We start from the raw sequence: 22,467 nt of genomic DNA, 5'->3' as shown, positions 1-22,467 counted from the left end.
ATGAAAAGTTATTTATTTTCTGTGCCCTTATCTTATAAATTAGTGGCATCATCATTTCTGATTAAGCCAGTTCTGTTAGGTGCTTTTTCCTTTCTCATTCACTTATAAATATGTTTCAAGCATTTTACTTATCTTTGGCTCTATTTAAATAGAGAAACATTGGAGAACCTCACAGGTCCTCCCTATGAGAGCTCCATGTAAAGACTGAGGATTGTGGGCAGGGAGGAGGTGGGTGCCAGGTTGGGGAGAGGCCTGTAGGGCACAAAGACAGCATGAACATGAGTGCTGTTCGTTTGTTAATCAGAAGTTCTAGGCCCTTTGCAACAAGTCAGTTAATAAATGTCCTAGGAACCCCAGGTATACCTAGCAGGGAGGCAGCCCCAGCCACCTTAAGTGTTGTAGAAGGGAAATAAGTGCCAGTTGTGTTTGGCCAGTCCCACCATGGCCAGCAGGGTCAGTATCAGGTGATTCACCTTCTCCAAGAAGCTACAGCTGGCCAGGGTTGACCAGGGGGGAAGTGTTCTGAGAGTGAGCTATAGAGTAGCCAGGGTCAGGGTCCCCATACCTGGTGAAGCCAGGGTTCACTCTTGGTGTTGTACAGTTCTGTTGGTTTTGACTGATGTATAATATCATGTAACCACAATTATAATATCATACAGAATAGTTTCACTGCCCTAAAAATCCCCTGTACTCTACCTATCATGCGTTCCTCCCTACCCCCACCCCTCAAATCCTTGATCTCTTTACCTTCTCCATAGTTTTGCTTTTCCAGAATGCCATAGTTGGAATCACATAGTATATAGCCTTTTCAGATTGGCTTCTTTCATTGAGCAATATGCATTCAATATTGGTTCTTCCAGGGGCCAGCCCCATGGCCAAGTAGTTAAGTTTGCGTGCTCTGCTTCGGCAGCCCAGGGTTTCACTGGTTTGGATCCTGGGCATGGACCTAGCACCACTCATCAAGCCATGCTGAGGCAGCGTCACACATAGCAGAGTCAGAAGGACCTACAACTAGAATATACAACTATGTACTGGGGGGCTTTGGGGAGAAGAAGGAAAAAAGAGAATGGCGACAGATGTTAGCTCAGGTGCCAATCTTAAAAAAAAGAAAAAAGATTTGTTCTTCTATGTCTTTTCTTAGCTTGATAGCACGTTTCTTTTTAGCGCTGAATAATATTCCACTCTCTGGATGTACCACAGTTTATTCATCCATTCACCTCCTGAACAACGTCTTTGTTGCTTCCGTGTTTGGGCAATTATTAATAAAGCTGCTATACACATTTGTGTGTGGCTTTTTTTGTAGACATATTTTAAGCTCATTTAGGTAAATATCAATGAGTGCAACTGCTGAATCATACAGTAAGACTATGTTTAGTTTTGTAAGAAACTACCAGACTATCTTCCAAAGTAGCTATTCCATTTTGCATTCCCACCAACCATGAATGAGAATTCCTGTGGCTCCACATCCTCACCAACATTTGATGTTGTCGGTTTTATTTTTGCCATTCTAACAGATGTGTAGTGGTATCTCTTTGTTTTAATTTGCATTTCCCTGCTAACTTTTGATGTGGAGCATCTTTTCATATGGTTATTTGCCATCTGTACATCTTCTTTGGTGAGGTGTCTGTTAAGGTCTTTGGCCCATTTTTTAAATTGGGCTGTTCATTTTCTTACTGTCAAGTTTTAAGAGTTCTTTGTATATTTTGAATATCAGTCCTTTATCAGATATGTCTTTTGCACATATTTTCTCCCAGTCTGTGGCTTGTCTTTTCATTCTTTTAAGAGTGTTTTTTGCAGGCTAGAAGTTTTAATTTTTTTTCTTTTTTTAAAGATTGGCACCTGAGCTAACGACTGTTGCCAATCTTATTCTTTTTTTTTATTCTTTTTCTCCCTGAATCCCCCCAGTACATAGTTGCATATTTTAGTTGTGGCTCCTTCTAGTTGTGGCATGTGGGATGCTGCCTCAGCATGGCCTGACGAGCAGTGCCACGTCTGCACCCAGGATCTGAACCGGTGAAACCCTGGGCCACCGAAGCAGAGCATGTGAACTTAACCACTCAGCCACAGGGAAAGCCCCTAGAGTTTTTCATTTTAATGAAGACCCATATCAATTTTTTTTCATGACTTGTGCTTTTGGTGTTGCACTAAGAATTCATTGTCAAAACCAGGTCACCCAGATTTTCTCCTATTTTCTTGTAGGAGTTTTATAGTTCTGAATTTTATGTTTAAGTCTATGCTCCATTTTGAGTTAATTATTGTGTAAGGTGTAAGGTCTTTTTCTAGATTTGTTTTTTTGCATGCGGATATCCAGTTGTTCCAACACTGTTTGTTGAAAAGACTATCCTTTCTCTATATAATTGTCTTTGTTCCTTTGTCAAAGATCACTTGACTATATTTATGTGAGTCTATTTCTAGGCTCTCTTTTCTGTCCACTGATTTATTTATCTGTTCTTTCACCAATACCACACTATCTTGATATTGATACCTCTCTTGTATGTCTAGAAGTTAGGTAGTGTCAGTTCTCCAGCTTTGTTTTCTTCAATATTGTCTTGGGTATTCTAGGTCTTTTTGCCTTCCATATAAACTTTAAAATCAGTTCGTTGATATCCACAGAATAACTTGCTGGAGTTTTGATTGGGATTGTATTGAATCTATAGATCAACTTGGGAAAAATTTACACCTTAACACTATTGAGTCTTCCTATCCATGAACATGGAATATCTATTTATTTAGCTCTTTGGTTTCTTTCAGCAGTTTTGTAGTTTTCTTCATATAGATCTTGTACCTGTTTTGTTACATGTATATCTAAGTATTTAATTTATTTTAGTGCTAATGTAAATGCTGTTGTGTTTTGATTTCAAATACCATTTGTTTGTTGCTAGTATAAGAAAGCAATTGACTTTTGTTTTTTAACTTTGTATCCTACAACCTTACTATAATCGTTTCATAGTTCTAGTAGTTTTTTGTTTTGCTTCTTTGGGATATTGTATGTAGAAAACTATGTCATCTGAGAACAGGACAGTTTTTTCTTCCTCCCCAATCTGTATACTTTTATTTTCTTTTCTTGTGTTACTGCATTAGCTAGGACTTATAGTATCATGTTGAATAGCAGTAGTGAGAGGGGACTTGCTTGCTCTGTTCCTGATCTTGAAGGGAAAACATCTACTTTTTCACCATTAAGTATGATATTGGCTACAGGGGTTTTATTTGTTTGTTGTTCAATCTGCTAAAGATAGTATCTTCGTTTCACTGTTTGAAAGAAAAGAATATTAGCTCTCATGTCCTTATTTTACTGCACTCTTCCTTTCCATCTTCCTACAGTTGTTTCTGTACTGTATTTTGTTAAAATTGATAATATTCTGTTTCATAACTATAATTAAACTTGGCACACTTTGTCTACAGGTTGATTCTCAAAGATGAAAATCAATAAATGGTATTTTTATTATCATGATTATATATATATTTTTCACTGAAAAGGAAAATAGTATACTACACTGCTATTTCCTTTCTTGTATGATTTTTTTTTAAGATTTTATTATTCCCTTTTCTCCCCAAAGTGCCCCTGGTACATTGTTGTATATTTTTAGTTGTGGCTCCTTCTAGTTGTGGCATGTGGGATGCTGCCTCAGCATGGCTTGATGAGCAGTGCCATGTCCGCACCCAGGATCAGAACCAGTGAAACCCTGGGCCACTGAAGCGGAGTGTGCAAACTTAACCACTCAGCCATGGGGCCGGCCCCTGATTTTTTTTCATGGAATTCTATATTGACCTTAGTTTTCTTTCATTGCCTGCCATGTACCCTAATTTTTTCCAAACCCTCAAAAATGGTGAGCTTATCTTCTGCAGATAAATTTTCTCCTAATGCTTGTTCTAGTGAGGAATGAAATTCTTTGCTCCAGGAGTAGGAAGAATAACTCTTCTATTTTTCTGGAAACTTAGGTCACATTTTACTTTTTCTTCAAATGTCTGATTTCACCACTTTTTGATGAGGATGGTCTGTCATTTGCCAGTGTATGTAGATGATATCTATATTGCTTCATACTGCAAGAAGATCAGACCATCTCAGTCCCCTGTTTAAAATTCTTCACTGGTTTCTCATCCCTTCCAAGATCAAGTCTAAAATCTCCAGCAAGATCCTAGATGATTATGGTCTGCCAACTTCACAGCCATTTCACCTACCTGTCCTTTATGCCTACCTGGTCTCCAGCCCCACAGCAAGGTACAGGGTCAGCCTGCGCCCACCTCCCCACCTGCAGCCCACCTCATGTCCCTTCTTTTAGGAAGCCTTTCCTGACCCTCAAGCCAGCCTGGAGGGCCTCTCTTCTGCACCCGTGAGGGGTCTTTTCCACTAGCATTTATTGCATGGTATTTTTTTAAAATAGACTATTTTTGAAAAAAAAATAGACTTTTTTAGAGCAGTTTAAGTTTACAGCAGAATTGAGCAGAAAGTATAGAGATTTCCCATATATTCCTTACCCCTACACCTGCACAGCCTCTGCCATATCAACATGCCCTACCAGATGGTACATTTGTTACAATAGATGAACCTACTTTGACACATCGTTATCACTCAAAGTCTATAGTTTACATTAGAGTTCACTCTCGGTGTTATACTTTCTATGAGTTTAGAGAAATGTATCCATCATTATGGTATCATACAGAGTAGTTTCACTGCCCTAAAAATCCTCTGTACTCTGCCTATCCATCCCTCCCTCCCTTTTAATACCTAACAGCTACTGGTCTTTTTACTGTCTGTATAGTTTTGCTTTTTCTAGAACGTCATATAGTTGGAGTCATACAGTATATAGCTTTTTCCTAACTGGCTTCTTTCACTTAGTAATATGCATTTAAGTTTTCTCCATGTCTTTTCATGACTTGATAGCTGAATAATATTCCATTGTCTAGATATACCACAGTTTGTTTATCCAGTCTCCTACTGAAGGACATCTTGGTTGCTTCCAAGTTATAGCAATCGTGAATAAAGCTGCCATAAACATCTATGTGCAGGTTTTTGTGTGGATATAAGCTTTCAACTCCTTTGGGTTGAAAGAGCACGACTGCTGGACTGTATGGTAAAACTATGTTTAGTTTTGTAAGAAATTGCCAAATTGTCTTCCAAAGTGGCGGGACCATTCTCCATGCCCACTAGTAATGAATGAGAGTTCCTGTTGCTCCACATCCTCACCAGCATTTGATGTTGTCAGTGTTTGGTTTTGATAATTCTAATAGATGTGTAGTGGTATCTCATTGTTGTTTTAATTTGCATTTCCCTGATGACCTATGATGTGGAACATCTTTTAATATGCTCATTTGCCATCTGTATATCTTCTTTGGTGAGGTGTCTGTTAAAGTCTTTGGCCTGTTTTTTAATTGGGTTGTTCATTTTCTTTTGTTGAGTTCCAAGAGTTCTTTGTATGTTTTGGATACCAGTCCTTTATCAGATATCTCTTTTGCAAATATTTTCTCCCATATTTCATGACATTTGTACTCATTATTTGTTTATCTCCCTTACCAATGAGACTGTGCAGTCCATGGGAGTAGGGGTTGTAGCATTCATCTTTATGTTTTTAATGCTACACATAGATCCCACACTAAATAGCATTGTATGCAGATTTGTTTGTCAAATAAATAAATCACAAATGTTAGAGTAAAAAAGAAATAAGGAAACCAGAGAAATCACATAAGAAGAGATATTAACAAACTAATAAGAATATTTATCTTTCCTTATCAAAGAAGTAGAAACTAAAATAAGTAATTCCATTATACCATATATATAAGGAGGCAAATACTTAAGCTCATGTCAGGGTTCAGGGCAGTGAAACTGGCACTCTGTGAATGGATGGTGACAGTGTGAATCAGCAAGTCCTTGTGGGAAACACCTTCTAAAAGAGTATTTCTACATCTCTAATGCTCATACTCTGACACTGTAATTCTACTTCCAAGAATCTAACCTAAGGAAAGGATCTCAGTGCAGAAAAGGCCTTATGCACAAAATTACCCACTGCCTCACCACTAAAGTAATTTGGAGAACTAAATGTCTGATATGAAAATGGTTGAGGGAACTGTGACACACCTCCTAACTGGAATATCAATAAGATAGATAAAACAATCCTTACAACAGCTATCATTGTTACCTGCCATCATGTTGGCTCCGACTCCTGGCGACCCTATGAATGAGTGATGTCTGCAACGTCCTGTCCTCAACAGCCCTACTCAGCTTCTGTAGACTCATGCCTGTGGCTTCCTTTATGGAATCAACCCATCTCGTGTTTGATCTTCCTCTTCTCCTACCTCCTTCTCCTTTTCCCAGCATTATTGTCTTCTCCAAAGAATCGTGCCTTCTCAGGATGTGCCCAGAGTAGGACAGCCTCAGTTTTATTATTTTTGCGTCCAGTGATAGGTCAGGCTTAATTTGCTATAGGATCCACTGTTCATCTTTCTGGCAATCCAGGGTAGTCATAGAGCTCTTCTTCAATGTCATAGTTCAAATGAATCTATTTTTTTCCTGTCAGCCTTCTTCACTGTCCAGCTTTCGCACCAGTACATAGTAATTGGGAATACGAGGGTGTGGATAATCTTGGCCTTAGTCTCTAACGACACTTTCTTACACTTGATGATCTTTCCTAATTCTTTCACTGCCACCCTTCCAAGACTCAGTCCTCTCTTGATTTCTTGTCTGCAGTCTCTGTTTAAATTGATGACTGAACCAAGGTAGACAAAATCTTTAACAATTTCAAAGTCTGCATTGTCTACGTTAAATTTGGGTGGTCCTAAAGTCATGCTTTCTGTCTTCTTGATGTTCAAATGCAGTCCTGCTTTGGCACTTTCTTCTTTCACTTTTCTCAGAAGTCATTATAAACAAGAAACAACAGTTATACAGCAACCTAAAAGATAGAATGAGTTATTGTGCTGATGGTTTGCTGGTAACAGTTTAAATATGTATGCATCTGGAAAAAACTAGAAAAGATTGGGCAAAAATGAAAATACTTGGTTAGGTAGTACTATGGGCAAGTTTTAAAACTCACTTTTTATTGTAATTTTGTTTGTGCAATAAATGGAAATTATAAAAAGCTTAGGAACGTTTATATAAATTCACAAGGTAGAAAAAAATCTGAGGCGCCTTATGTTATCATCTCTGGCCTGAGAGGCAAAGAGAAGTTGGGAAGCAGAAACCACCTCTGAGATTCTGGCTTTGCTTTCACTTGGGCCTAGGCGCTGTGGTTGGTGTGGACGAGAGCACTGCCTTCTCGTGGCCTACGTGTGACCTGTGTGGCAACGAGAGATTAAAACAGAGCCCAGAAGACAGGTAAAGGAGCAGGAGCTGGCCTGAAAGATCCCAGGGTGGCAGCAACCCAGCCTCAGGGTCCCCACTGCCTTCCTGCCTCAGGTCAGCTTCCGCAGTGCCAGGGACCAGGCATGAGCTCCAAGTGGGAAACTGAGTCTGCTGAGTGCAGGGAAGGGGCCATGGTGTGCGGTGTGTTTTCTTTCTTCATAACAGGGATTTTTGCTGTTTCTTACAGCTCCTCTCAAAAGAGAAAAGAGCCACATTTTGTCCTCAGCTCCTTTATTATCAGTCTAGAGAAAAAGGAAAAACTCAGGGCCAACATGAATAAGTAAGACAAACTTGGTAACTGTACAGCTTGTCTTTGCAGTGGTGCAAACTTTTCCAGAGACCAAAGCACAGCTTCATCCATGGACACTCCTTCCCTGCCCAGTGTTATGCACTCCTCCCTAAGGGCCAGGTCTGGGGCTGGGTCCTGATGCAGTTCTCTGAGTCAGTTCTCTGGCCTCCCAAGTTGACTTTGTCATATGACAGAAAGGGGCAAGCTCATTACTTTTCTGCTACTTAAGAAGCAAAGGGCAAATGGCGCCTTTTGCTCCTTAATACCTCCTGTGTTGCTGGTCTTATATATAAACAAGTCATCACTGGATCATATTTAAGAGACAAGAAGAATGTGAATCACAAGTTTACATGGTAGCAGTAAGGAGCATAGATACTGGTGATTAAAAATAGGTTTTCCCATTCAGATTGATGGGAGGCCTTCACTTCCCCTTGCCTCGCAGAGGGCCTTCACTTGCTTCATGGGATATTTGCTGTCATCCGCTATGCTCAGCTTGAATGAGCCTTCTCTGTCTAAGTGCCCCTTCCATCCTCCAGATTATTACATGCCCATGCAGCCATTAGTCAGAAGCTGACGTTTATCCCTCAGAACAGGATGAGCCTGGGGCTTCTTTTGGCCTATTTCAGGAACTTGGCTTCTGAAAGTAAATCCCCCTTTTCTATCTCAGCAAACATTCATGTTTATAAAAATGCCTTTCTGCTGCTAAACTCTTCTGACTTATGCCTTTTTGGTCTTGTCTTCCCTGTGCATTTCGAAACAACAGAGGCGCCTTTTCCTGTGGGGACTGCTCCCGTGTGGTCACCTCTCCTCTTCTCAGAAGACACCTGCAGGTCTTCCTGGACTGCCCCTCGCGACCCCAGTGCACAGTGAGGGTCAAGGTAGGAGCTAGTACAGGAGCTCGGGTACATCCCAGTTCCACCACATGGAGACACTTTGACTCCCTGGCCAAGAGAGAGTTGCATCTATTGCTCTTCCCTGGGAAAGGGGGAAAGAGTCACCCTCAGGAATACGGTCTTGCCATGTCTGTGACTTAAAAATCACGTTTGACTTAAGGCTTTGAGATTGAAACTACTAAAGAGAAGCTAGATGGTTTAGATTTAGCATGTTAATTTCAGGACATGGGTATTTTAGCATGAGCACTTACTGCAGTAGCGGGATTTGACGCGGCCTGTTTCACTGTTACTACAGCTGCTGCAGAGCAGTATTGCTTCACTCCTGAGGTTTGCCGCCTGCGATGATGGGGTAAGTCCAGGGACACCCAGCCCAGGTGTGTGTCCTTATTCTCTTAAGCCCTGTGTTAGCAGATCATCCCCAGAAGAAGACCCCTCCTCTGTGTATTTTCAATTACAACAAAGCCCAACAATATAGATGTGTGCATGCTAAGTGTTTAGACTATGCTGATAAGTCTAAATAAGTCTTACTGCTGTCATTCACTAACAAATGCCCGTGTCTGCTAAGGAGAGCCATTCCTTTTTGGAATTGAGGTTATTTCCTGATCAACCTTGCAGTAGCTACGTGAATCTGTCTCCCTGACTTTGATTATGGTAAGACAGTCTTGAGATTTGAAGCCTACTGCCATGATTTCACGTTGATAGAACAGAATTATCTGAGACACACATTTTTTTTTTCAATTGCTGGGTATTCCAGAGTCTGAGTAACTGAAAACTTTACCATTATTTCTCAGAACTGGTTTGCCTGCCCTGAGAGTTAACTATGGTGAGACTTAGTAAAGTGGTATGCTCCTTATGGGCCAAAAACAGTTTCTTCTTCATGAAATTTGGCCCTCACAAATGAGAGACGTCTGTCCTTGAGATGCCATGTCTGTCTCTTGTCAAAACCATTTAAAAGCACCACAAGTGGCCCATGGAATCGCTAAACCCAAGAAGGGCACTGGGAACTGACTATTGGAGTGGTGCCAGGGCACAGCCTTCCGAGTCGCAAAAGGTGTCTGACCGGTGTAGGGGTCCACATCTAGGTAGCAGACTTGGCCCAGCTCATGGGGTTGTGGTGAAAGGGTAGGCTGATCATCTGCATAATTTTCTGATGGGTTCCCATAGCCAAATTCCAGCTCTGATTCTAGCCAGAATTTGAGGCTAATTTGATCCATCCTTTGGAGGCTCCTCACCTCAGGGCTGCCCTCTCCAGCCCTTCACCAGCCCCTGTGCCTCGAGAAGCTGGCAGCACCAGGTGGCAGAGCAGCCATTTGCACCCTTTCATCTAAACCATGGCTATCAAAGTTTCAATTAAATCAGAATGTGGATAAATCCATGAACAGAATCTTTGAGGATCACTAGTCTGAGCCTGTGGTTTCCAGCTCTGATTTCAGGGTAGAATCACCTGTGGAGCTCTAAAAGAAGTGTCCAGCACCCTCCTTGGGATGAAGCCCACGGGCCTGGGCATGACTCTTAAAAGCAATTCTGGGGCCAGCCCCAGTGGCCTAGTGGTTAAAGTTCAGTGTGCTCTGCTTTGGCACCCCAGGTGCAGTTCCTGGGTGCAGAACCATACCACTTGTTTGTCAGTGGCCATGCTGTGGCAGCAGCTCACATTAAAAAAAGAGGAAGATTGGCAAGAGATGTTAGGGCAAATCTTCCCCAACAAGAAAAAAAAAAAAAAGCAATTCTGTGACACCCCCCCTACAAACACACACACAGCTCCAAACCTTCATTTAAGGGGCTGCTGCACAAACAGGGATTGACCATGCTGTCGGAGGGTTTATAAACAAATATTCCTTGATTGTGTAAAAGTAAGATGTAAACAATTACAGTGGACCAAGAACTGTTCTTGCTGCTTTTCTCACATATTGCCTCATTTAATCTCCCCAACATCCTAGTGGGGCAGAATCCACATTTTACTGCTGAGAAGACAAAGAGTATGGGCCTCACAGCCCCTGTCTTTGTTGGATGCAAAGACATCCCACAAAGGGAAAGTCATTGTTATTCTCACAACCGACCAGCTGGCAGAGGTGGTAGCCAACCCAGATGGAGGTGTGTGTGACAGGGACCTTGTGTGTGTATTTCTGTTCTTATTAAAGTTCATATGTTTAATGGGTGACAAGGCAGCAGTAGCTGTGGACTGACTCCTTGTCACCTCATCTCTCTGTCCACGAGGGAGGGAGGGAGGAAGAAAGAAAGGCGTAGTGCTAGGTAAGGCTGAGGGATTGGAGATTTCCAAGGTAGGGGGCTTTTAAAAAGTGCCAAAGATGCAGATCTGGCTTATCAGGGAACATATTTCTGTGGAGAATGTTGGGGGAAAGCATTGGGGAAAGTCCTGCTTAAGCAGCACACAGCAGAATGAACCAAAACCCACAACCTAAACAAACTAACACCAGCACCACTGGGGGATGGCGCACAGCTCATCTGCTGTTCCACACAGCATATCACAGAGACACAATACCTGCCTGCGGTTCCTCAAGTGGCCTTGGCTGGCCCCTCCAGGCTCCAGCCTGATTTCCCACTGGGTCCCTGCAGGCTCCTCAGAGAGCAGCCTGGTGCTTCCTCCAGGAAGCCTCCAGTGATGGAGAGGCTTTGACCACCCTACTTCTCTTTAGGGACCCGGAGACCAGGAGGAGGCCCTGGCAGAAATCCTCCCCCATTCACTTGATTTCCTTCTGACCAAGGCTGGCTTGTACCTCCCATACATTAAACATCTCAACTACAGTACTCCCATAGGTAAAACTCTACTTATAAAGAGCTCAAAAGGGCATATGTGTGAACGCCAGTGTGTGCTTGTGTACTTGTGTGCTTGAGTATGTGCCTGTGTGTGCACATGTGCATTGGGTGAGAGGAATAGGGTAGTGATAGCCTCACCTGTCACCTTTGTGGGTGCTCTATCAGAGCTGACACCAGTAAGATGAGGGTAAGTTTAAGCCTGGAGGTACATTTTAGTAAGCTCCTTACCCCTAGCTTTACTCACTGTCGATAATCAAGGCTTCACATCCGACCTGGAACGCAACTGGTAGAAGTTGGGTATGAAAAGGACCTATGTGTAGACATCGGCTGCAAGTTTTCCAGTGTGGATTCTGTCAGTTTTCTGGGAGAGAACACACATTTGCCAAAATCCAAAGAATCAAATTAGACTCTCCACAAGAACCATAACTCTATTCCTGGAACAAATGTACTGTTTCTGGTTAGGATACATGAGTGTTAAATTTTATTCCTTCACTTTAGTGTGGTCAAGCTACAGATGTGAAAACAATGGAATTGGCTGCCGTTGTACATGTCACTTCTCAAAGATAACATTACAGTGATAGGAAATTTGGAGTTTGTTTCTTTAGCTTTCAGAAAAGGAAGCTTTAAAGGAAAATATATTGTGCCTTTTAAAAATAGAGAGACATTTGATACGTCTGCATATATGCAGTCATATGAACAGTGCATGTGAGTTTGCTGGCGTAATTGTTTTAACTTCTCTGTATTAATTTCCCCCAAATATAAAATATTTATAATTTAATCTCCATTTATAAATGGTATAGTTATTATGGAAGACTGTGTCTGCCAAACCTGACATTTTAAGAAGAAATGATATTTGCTGACTTACTTTCAAGTCAGAATTCCATACTTTTCCCCCAAATGGGGTAGGAATGCCTGGGCCATTTGTTTCCCACACACACAGCATGCAAGCCTAACAAAAATGGCAAGAGACAACAGAAAAGGACCTGGCAGTACTGCCTCAGTCCTCCCAGCCCCATATGGTGACCCCACTCTGTGCCACCCTGCTCTCCCTCCAGACAGGCAGCCTTACAGCTCTGTCTTGTTCACTGCCATTCTTCAGTGTCAGGCCCCCGTGGGCTCATAATAAACCCTCAGTGAGTGATGGAGAAAGTAGGTCATGAACCTGACGTCTGCCTCACGTATGAGCCCTGGCTGCAGAGACACCTTGGCCACCATTGTTGAGTCAGAGACTTTTAGTCCCGTCTCTTCTGTCTTGACCAGCAAATCTCAGCCCTCATCACTCCAGTAAACCACTCCGTTGAACTTACTCTAACTGTTTACTAAGGAAGCCAAACTTTTTACAAATCATATTGAATAGGCAAGGTCTTTTGCACTGTGCCTGTTTTGTAGATGGGAAAATGAACGTATCACAGTGAATTGGCATTAGAGCAGTGTTCATATCCCAGATTGATCCTGATATTTATTCCTTCAAAACAAACCATCTCAAAGCTTAGTGGCTTCCACACTTATTCTGCTCACAGACCTGCAGTTTGGACATAGCTTCGCCAGGACAGCTCGTCTCTGTTCCACTGGGCATCAGCTGGTGCCCCAAAGACTGGGCTGGAGTCACAGAAGGCCCATCAGTCCCCACTGGTCATTGTGCTCCTGTCAGCTGGGACCTTCCCAAGAGCTAGCCAGACATCCACAACGTGTGGACTCCCTCACAGCATGTGTCTGGGTCCCGAGAGAGGCAGGCAGAAGCTGGGCACCTTTCCTGCCCGAGCTTGGATGTCACTCAGCATCCCTTCCACTTCGCTCTGTTCATGAGAAGCCGGTCACTGAGCCCAGCTAAGACCCAGAGTGATGTAGGGAGATGCCCACCTTTGATGGGAGGGCCCAGGGAGCCACAGACATGCTCCTGTTTGGGCCATTTTGTCTGACCCCTCTCGCCTCAGTCCCCTTCACCAAGACATATTAATGATGGAAGGGGTGACTTAACACATAGTGAACAGAGCTCTTGAGAGATTTTTCAAGTGTCTTGCACAGAGGAGGGTGAGAGGTACCCCTAATAGTGCCCTGCAAGTGGCAGAAAAGGAGTTTCTGAAAGAACACATTACTTTCTAGGGCTTCAGTCTCCAATAAGGCCAGAGATGTAATTTATCCCAATGCTTTTGAGCCTCTCTGTACTCTCAGCCCACCCCTACCCCAGGAAGAAAATGTCCTGAGGTTTGATTTATGGACGCCAAGTGAGGGCACACAACACCTTCAAAGCCTAGTCATTGAGTACCCCTGCTGCCCAGTGCCCTGTGTTCTCATCTAGAGATGAAACTTGCCCGAAATTAACCAATCACCATAAGATAGTCATCAAATAGAATGTGAAGAGAAAGTTTTCTACAACATAGAAAGAGGTGTTTAGCTCAATGTAACTCTAGAAATGGGATCCTATTAAGGAGGGAAGTTTGGGGCAAAGTACCAGGAAATCCTTTGACCAGCAGTGTTGCTAGATTGGGGAAGTGTCCCAAAGGAAGTGGGAGACAGCTGCAAGCACGGTGCATGCCCAGCCCCCAAGCTAGAAAACGGGCACATCCCTTTGTGTGTCTTTTCCCCCCAGTTCCTCTCTGAGCACAGCCAGCTGGGAGATGCTTAGCATTGCATCCACTAACAAACATCAATATGAGATATTTTAAATGTTCTAGCATAAAAATAGAATTCACTTTTCGGAAAAATGTTCCTTCATTTGCCATAATATATAGGGCCTTTATCACGGCACTTCATATCTTCCTCCTCACCAACATTGCTCTCACCGTTTGAAGACCGGAAGATCATGGACAGGGGAAGGGGCCTTCTGCTCTGCTCTTTGGTATTCTGTGTTGTTGGGAACAGAACGTCCAGGGCTAACTCTGTTTGCTTTAACCAGTACGCCTTTTATCACTGCAGACTTATGAAGTGAAGAGTGTCCTCGGAAAGGAGGTGGGGTTGTTAAACTGTTTCGTCCAGTCCATAACCACCCATCCGACCAGCTGCATTGGATTGGAGGAGATTGAGCTCCTGAGTGCAGAAAGAGCCTCTTCAGAACACCGTCAGTTGCCATAGGATCTGTGAACTTTGCAATGTGGCTGCAGGGGGGGTGGTGGTGGTTTTTGGTAGTTATTTGTTAACTATGGGCAGAGTGAACATATTTTATGATCTTGAAATGGAACTTAGATTTTTCTAGGGCAAATGTTAAGTAAAATGGTTTTGTGAACTATAAATCAAAATACTTTTCTCTATGGTTATATATTTTTTATTATCTTTCTGCAAATTTAGGAACATGTTATTAAAGCTTAAATAAGCTTGAGGTCTTTACTTTGTATTATAGCAGAAAAAAGTATTTTGTTCAATTGTAATTTTTCAGTGTTTAAAATTTTACCATGATTCAACACGTTTTTCTTGTATTTAACATTCCTCCAAGGAATACCCTGCAAAGCTTAAACCTTTGTCCTACATTGTGATATTTCTCTACAATAAATGTCCAAACTAAGCATTTTGCAGTTCAGTATTTTTGGGAAAATGTTCTGGGAAACTATGTCAGAGGTAAAACTGTTACCCATAAAGTGTAGGTAAATTAATGGGTGTGATTATAGCAACACTGCACAGATAATAGCAAAGCTGCACAGGCAGCTCACCCTAGATAGGCCTGTTTAACCATGCTGCCTCCTGTGCACTGTGCACAGAGCACCCAGATTACAGACTCAAGAGGGGTGGGTGGTTATCATTTGCTTTGTTGGCAGAGATTTAAATTACACCTAAAACCATGAATTAACTATCTTTGGACACTAAAGATTTTGTTTCTTATAACAATATAATCACCACAGGCCATAGTTAATTCATTACATAAGACAGACGTAGAAGGGGGGAAAGTAAACGGCTTTATCCAGATTAAGCTTTGAAACATTACGATTACCAGCAAGACAGCCGGGTGTAAGTAGCTTTGTGACTGTCCTTTTCATCTACAAATGCACTTTGAAAATTCTGAAGCTGGCCCTGAGACCGAGGAAAGCAAAGTCCCATGAACGCCAAAGAGGATTCCAACGTGCTTTTGGGATAACCTGACCCCTCCTCTACCCCCTCACCTAAGGTTAGGGAGCTCTTCGCTGGTCTCAACAGGGCCCCCAAATCAGCTGCAGGGCCAGTTGACCAGCCAGCCCCCTTCCTGAGTCTGGCTATTTTTCGGGGACCAGCTTCCACGGGAAAGCTGCTAGTTTAACATGAGCTTAGTCGTGCTTCCCCGATCTTAGCCAAGTTAAATAAAACATTTAGAAGACGACTTTGGCACGTTCCAAAAGCAAAGCAAACCCTCTCTTCTAAGAAGTTTGGTCTCCCCTTGGGTACACACCGTGTGCCTTGCTGCACGCCAGGCACTGGAATGCGCCTTCCCCAGCGGGGTCCTGGGGGCCACCGGCGTGCGGGAGTCACTGTGAATACAGGAATCAGGGGTGGTTTTAAATGCTTCTTTATTCTTACAAATACTGTAAAAATTAATACAAAAAAGTGAGCATGCTCCGTCTTTTTATCTACAATACAAAGGGTTTGTCTGAAAAGTTTTGGTTTTTTTTACAAATGTACCTTAGCTGCAATCAATAAGAGTACGATGTAGAAAAAGCTACCATTATAAAAATAATTTAAGGGAAAATAAACACGTATAGCTTTTCTCGAAGTTCAGTGGTGGTAAGTCCAGGCTGAAGCTTCCTTTCGCTCATAAGTCCCAAAGAAACTGTAGCCGACGCCGGGCGGCCCTCGCGGCATCCGGCAGGGCGCGCTCCGCTCCGGCCCATCGGGTCTGAGGTATCGGTCGTTGGTGAGTCTCTCCTGCCCGGGCCGCACGTTACCGGCAGTCCGCGGCCCCCGCGGCCGGCAGGAAGGGCGGGCTGGGCAGCTGCTTGAAGAACTGCCGGAGGCCGGCCAGGTCCCGCGTGAGCTGCTCCACGCGCTGGTGCAGCTTCTCGTTCTCGGCAGACAGCTCCACCAGCTTCTGCTGCATCTCCTGGTTGCGCCGCTTGGCCTTGTCGCGGCTCTTGCGCACGGCGATGTTGTTGCGCTCGCGCCTCTGCCGGTACTCCGGGCTGCCGCGGTCCGGGCCCCTCTTGCCGGCGCCCTTCTCCCGGGCCGGGCCGGGCGCAGGGCTCGGCCCGGGGCTGCAGCGCGGCGGCTCCGGCGACGTGGGTGGTGTGGGTTGCGCGGCGGCCGCCAGGCTCACCACGGTCTGCGCGCACGCGGCCACCTGCGCCGGCAGCAGCGAGCCGGGCGCGTCGCCGTCCCCCCAGTCGGGCTCGCGCTTGAGCGGTCGCGGGGCGGCGGGGCCCGGCCCGGGGGGTCGCGCGAGGCCGCCGGGCAGAAGCTCCAGGGCGCCCGCGCCCGCCGCGCCCGCCTTGTGGTTGCTGTTGAAGAGGTCGGCGAAGAGCTCGTCGTGGCACAGCTCCAGGGTAGGCACGGCGGCCATGGAGTCGATGTAGGCGCTGAAGTCGATGGCGCTCTCGTCATCGTACATAGCGGGGGCAGCGGCGCCCGGCTCGGCCAGGCCCCCCGGCTCGGCCCCGCGGCCCGGCTTGCCGGCCCGGCCAGGCTCGTAGAAGGGCGCGGGCTCCGCGGGCCAGGGCGCGCCCCGCGCCGGGCCGTCCAGGCTGAAGAGCGCGGCGCTCATGGCGGCGTCGGGCCAGGCTGGGTGTGTGAGCGCGGCTGTCAGCTCGCTGGGCCGGGCCCGCCGCCTTTTCTAGCCCGGGCTGACGCGCAGGCCCCGCCTCGGCTCCAGAACTGCGGGGGCGCCCCGGGGCGCGGGGAGGGGGGGCGTGGACGGCGCACCCTGGGAGCCCCCGCCCCGCCCCCGGAGCCCCCGTGTCCCGGAGCCGCCCCTCGAACCTTCCTTGCCGCGCTCCTCCTTGCTCCACCCCGGGGCTCTCCTCCCACTGGCACGTCAGGGCAGGGGTGCGTGCTTCCTCCCCCTGCCCTGGCCCGGCCCGGGCAGCGCTGCTGGGAAAGACCCTCCCTCTGCCCGCACTCCCGTCCTTCTCTCCTTCCTGTTTGTGGGGTGGGAGCCTCTTCGTTCCTCGGAGTCGGGAGAGAAATCAAAACCAGGACTTGGCCCGGGCGCGCGTGTCTCGGGCCAGTTCCCATCGTCAGAGGGAGGCAGGCTGGGGGAGGGCGACTCCGGGGAGGAGCACAGATGCGGGAAGCGGCCAGCGGGGAACAGAGCGCCGGGACGGTCTCCAGCCACAGATCTTGACGTGGGGACCCAGGTCCGGTCGGCGGGGAGGGAACGATAGGGGACTGCCTCGCATTCACCCGCTCGTTACCAGCTCAGCCTCGCATATTTCAGGGAATTGGGGTCCTGTTTTAGCAATCCTCCTCGGGGTTCCTGGGTCCCCTCTGGCCCTACGGGTGGAGACTCTGCATCGCCAGCTGGTGCTTCCTGACCAAAGGGACAGCAGGACAGAACAGATCGGGGAGGAGAAGTCAGGTTGCAGCGTCTAAGCCGCCGGCCACCCCAAATGCAGTTGGTTCGAGTGCGAGGAGGCCTGGCCAGGTCCGCGGCCGTCCTCCAACGCCGCAGAGCCCCGGGACCAGAAGACCCCGCGCTCCCCGCGAGCTCCCATGCGCTAGCTTTTCTTCTAGGTCTGCTACAGCAGTGCCATCTGGTGGTGCTATCTCGCTTCAAGTCCTATTTTTAGTTCCAGGCTCTTTTTTTCTCTGTTCAGTAGCATTCCGGAAAGAAGTGCTTTTGAATCTAAAAGGGCTGGGTCCTCTTTAGGAGAAAGATAAGATTTATAGCAGTAGATCTGACTGGGTATTAAGTTGCTAGCTCGTCACAATGTAAAATGCATGAAAACACTCAGTATGGATTGGCTTTGTTAAGTTTCCTCTAATTTGGGGCAGGCATTTCTGGTCAATTCTATTAAATCACTGTCCCTACTCAAACGGGGCCTCCATCTCACATCTGTTCTTGGCTTAGACTTCTTGTTCACCAGATGTTGCATCCAAACACCAAATGCTCCGCAAACTGTGCTGGAATTTCTGCAGGCAGTCCCAGAGGTGATTTCTAATGATGCACCCTGGGATATTTAATACGTTTTCTGGAAGAACAAACATACTGCTTTAGAATTACTCCGAGAGGGTTCACAACGTTGATGTTACACTATTAATTACTTACCTATTAAGGGTAAAACCCAGGACCACGTATAGTGTGAGTTCACACAGGCTCAGAGAAAAGGCCTAGGACAAACTTCTTAATTCTTATTTATGTAGGAAGCCGTAAAAACACTAGTAAAGCCCTCTCTAATCAATTAGGGAATGCAAAAAAATATTTATATGGAAGAACTATTTTCTCATAAAAATAATTTAGTGAGATGATTAGTACAGTTATTAGTAAATATAAATATATTTATTAAAATGAAGTTGCATTTCCAAGACAGTAATGCTATTGAGGAAGAACATTAGAATGCCCTTGACGTTCTGAGATTGAGCTTGAAAGAGATGCCAGGCCTATGTTTTTAAAATATGCTAACCAGTAATTAATAATCACTTAGATTTAAGAATTTTCTTTCCTTTTCCAGAAAGAGGGAGAGGAGAGATCATAGATCAGCAAGCTATGGATTTGTTGTGACACTTGAGGGCAAATTAAAGACTCTAAAAAATAACAAAAAATTTAAAATTCAGTTTTTATGACAGTAGTTGTTCATAGTCATTTCTTCAACGTCTCTACTTACTACCCTTTCCTAACTCTATGATTAATTTATTCAAGATAAATACAAAGTTGTTCTTAATCATTTCTCATTGCTAGAGATCTGCTCCAAATAATTATTTGAGCCTTCCTGACTCTTTGGTATTCTGAGTAGAACCATCACCAGGAAGGCGTTCCAGCTGGAACGTTTTTATTTTTCATGTTTCCAAGGACATTTGTATGTTAAGCATAGCTGAGTTGTTCAAATGAATTCTACTCCACATGGACTTTCTAAATACATCAGTCTTTAGAAATTCAGGAGGCTCAAAGTGCTTAAAATGTGCTCTAGTATTGTTAAGCACTGTCAGGGTTAGAAGGTCAGTCTGGTTTTCTCGTACTCATTCATAACATGGAGTGACCATAACTCAGTTCTAATGAGGGATCATTTTTGAATGCTTCATATGGCACAAGATACAGGGAAAGAACATTTCTCCTCCAAGTTAAACTCTAAAACTCTGAAACAGTGAAAATGTTATTTGAGCAATGCTATCTAAAACAAAAATGCATGAAGTTGAGGAGGAGGAAAACCTTGTTGACTTAGTGCCCTCTTTACATTATTCTTCTCAACTATCGTATTAGATACTTTTGTTAACCTTCTGCCTCAGGGATAATTTTAACTTTATGGTATATTTTCATTGTTTTGTGTCAGACAGTTGTGAGGTTACAAATATAGACTTTTTTGGGTAAACCAGTGTGTGGATTTGGAAAAGGGAAGACAAGGGTCAAAAGAATAAAACCAGTGAGTGTTGGGGGTCACGCATCTCAAGCCTTGTTAAAGCCTGTGTGTTTATTAAAAACCTACTATAATGGGTAAAAAATTCTGCATTCACTTCAGTCTCTGGAATTTAAGAGACTGAGCCCCCAGATTACAAAGCCAGAGCTAAGAATAGGTATTTGGTTCTGAGGGTCAGGTGTCCAACCTGGCAAGTACTTGCTCACATTTCCAATAATAAAAACACAAAGGAGAAGCAATTTGTCTTCCCAACCTGTATTCTTGTCAAGTGGATTCACCCTTCCTTCAGCCCACTCCTGTCAGTCCTGCCTCCCACATCCCTGCCACAGCCCAGCAACCAGACACCTCCTCATTGGCACTTCAGTCACACCTGCTCACCCAGTAAGGGCACAGCAGGTTTGCACTCTCACAATCTGTTCTCCTCATCTAATCCATTCTTCACATGGCTGCTAAGAGATCTTTGAAGAGGAAGATGCCGTCACATTACCCTTTCTTAGAATCTTTTGAAAGGTTCTTTGCCAAGAGAATGTAGTTTCAGTTTCCAAGTGTAAGCCCTCCACTGCCCACTTCTTTAAATCCATTTCCTACCACAAGCAACTGATGCCCGACTCAATTCTGAATACTCCACATACCTGCCTGGTTCCTTGTGTGTGATGCAGATGGTTCTGCTGAGAGTACTCTTCCTTCCTTCTGCTGCTTGGCTGGCAAGATCCTTCCATCTGCCAGCCCCTACTAAAATGGCACCTCTCTGTTGCTTTCTGTGACTGGCTTTAGTCAAATTAATCATTTTGTTACATGATTTTTCAGGAAAAACTACTTCTAACCTATTACCAATATTAGATGCTTCATATTTTGTTGAAATTGAGATGCATATGACAATCACCATTGGCCAACATGTCAGTTATGATGTTTGTCATCGCCTGCATATGGTTGTCAGTGGCTGGGAGTGAAATCCTGGGGATGGTAGTGGAGAGTGCACTTTTTTTTTTTTTGAGGAAGATTAGCCCTGAGCTAACATCTGCCTCCAATCTGCCTCTTTTTGCTGAGGAAGGCTGGCCCTCAGCTCACATCCATGCCCATCTTCCTCTACTGTATATGTGGGATGCCTGCCACAGCATGGCTTGCCAGGCAGTGCCATGCCTTCACCCAGGATCCGAACCAGTGAACCCCAGGCCGCTGAAGTGGAACGTTCAAACTTAACCACTGTGCCACCGGGCTGGCCCCGAGAGCGCACTTTTAAGAAATTCTACATCACTAACTCTCTGTATCGAGCAGAAACCGTGTTGTATAAGAAAAACAAACACCAATGACTGAGTTTAAAAGTGATTCAAAGGAGGCAAACAGTGAACATGAAGAAGTTTAGGAATACTTTAAGCAATAGACTTGGCTTATATTTTCCTGTTTACATATGCATAAAATGATATTAAAATCAACGACTAAAGGAGATTAAGTTCTTTATAGGCGTACACAATAGTAATTTTAAGAAAACGAGAGGAGCAAAGTCACTAAAAATGGTGGAGTAGGGAGCTACGGGGTTCTGTCCTTCCACAATAACTGGGAAAACCTATCAATCAGAATTGACTTTTGAAGAACTCTAGAATCTGGCCAAAAACTTAGAACAATCAGAGGAAAGCGTAATGAAGAAAGAAGCTGCTGCATTGCAATAAGAAATTGCTGTGGCATCTTAAATTGCATGCTTCCTGACCTCCATTCTCAAGATTGCTGGTGGTTGTTAAGACAGCACTGTGAATTCCTAGTGCAGGTTATTAGTGCCAGAGGGAGTAATGCAGACTCCATTCTCAACAAATTATGTTTGTGTGTTTGCACCTGTCCCCAAAGGTGGTTCCCCAAAGGACTGGAGCAAGGGATGGCATTTGGGCATTTGCCACAGGCACATAAGTTCAAAATTGGCTGTAGCAGCCTCAAGAAAGCAATAGAAAGACCAAAGAACCTGGGAAAGAAGAGTTCAGAAAAGGGGATATGTGGGGAATAAAGGCTTTTAAAAGCTCCTGCATATACCAGGGATCAAGAAGTCCACACGCATGCCCAGGAGAGAGGAAAATCTGATTTCCAGAGCTGCCACATTATAAATTCAAAATGTCTGATTTATGACAAAAAATTATGAGGCAAGCAAAGAAACAGGAAAGTATGACCCATTCACAGGGAATAAAGAACTTAATATAAAATGTCCCTGAGGAAGCCCAGATATTGGACTTACTAGACAAAGACTAAATCACCTGTCTTAAATATGCTCAAGAGCTAAGGGAAACCAAGGACAAAGAACTAAAGGAAACCAGGAACATGATGCATTATCACATAGAGAATATCAATAGAGATTTAGAAATTATCAAAAGGAACCAAATTCTGAAGCTGAAATTAAATGAAAGATTCACAAGCAGGTTACAACAACAGAACTGAACAAGCAGAAGAAAGACTCAGCAAACCTGAATACAGGACAATTGAAAATGATGTCCAATTAAGGAAGCATAAAAAGGAAAGAATGAAGAAAAGTAAACATAGTCCAAGAGACCTGTGACACACCATCAGGTACACCAACATATGCATAATGGGAGTACCAGAAGAAGAGAGAGAAAGGGGCAGAAAGAATAGCTGAAGAAATAATGACCAAGTTTTTCCCAACTTCTATGAAAGACATGAATCTACACAACCAAGAAGCCCAACTAATGCCAGGGAGAATAAACGCAAAGATAT

At 44.4% G+C, this 22,467-nt stretch overlaps 2 protein-coding genes across 23 annotated transcripts in view; one reads left to right on the top strand and one right to left on the bottom strand.

Moving 5' to 3' along the window:
* The window catches only part of SPIDR (scaffold protein involved in DNA repair), a 470,799-nt gene extending 456,010 nt beyond the window's left edge, over positions 1-14,789 (top strand). For 15 of the 22 annotated variants that reach the window (XM_070481312.1, XM_070481307.1, XM_070481306.1 and 12 more), the window contains 4 exons: positions 7,213-7,306; positions 8,386-8,500; positions 8,811-8,864; positions 14,207-14,789. In XM_070481312.1, the coding sequence (XP_070337413.1) occupies positions 7,213-7,306; positions 8,386-8,500; positions 8,811-8,864; positions 14,207-14,362 (419 nt within the window). In that variant the 3' untranslated portion in view covers positions 14,363-14,789. The remainder of the gene's footprint in view (positions 1-7,212; positions 7,307-8,385; positions 8,501-8,810; positions 8,865-14,206) is intronic. The other 7 variants (XR_011493246.1, XR_011493245.1, XR_011493244.1 and 4 more) reach the window with 3 other exon arrangements.
* Positions 14,790-15,745: 956 nt separating this feature from the next.
* CEBPD (CCAAT enhancer binding protein delta) lies at positions 15,746-17,190 on the bottom strand. The gene has a single exon (XM_014868148.3). The coding sequence runs from the start codon at positions 16,947-16,949 to the stop codon at positions 16,134-16,136; it is 816 nt and encodes a 271-aa protein (XP_014723634.2). The 5' UTR covers positions 16,950-17,190; the 3' UTR covers positions 15,746-16,133.
* Between the last annotated feature and the right edge of the window lie 5,277 nt (positions 17,191-22,467).

This window comes from Equus asinus, chromosome 12 (genome assembly GCF_041296235.1).
Source record: "Equus asinus isolate D_3611 breed Donkey chromosome 12, EquAss-T2T_v2, whole genome shotgun sequence".
In the NCBI taxonomy this organism is placed as follows: Eukaryota; Metazoa; Chordata; class Mammalia; order Perissodactyla; family Equidae; genus Equus; species Equus asinus.
Note: the sequence above shows the minus strand (reverse complement) of the source record. Positions and strands in the feature narration are given on the sequence as shown.

Coding starts and splice junctions, on each gene's coding strand:
- CEBPD (XM_014868148.3), bottom strand. CDS start 16,949: ATGAGCGCCGCGCTCTTCAGCCTGGACGGCCCGGCGCGGGGCGCGCCC.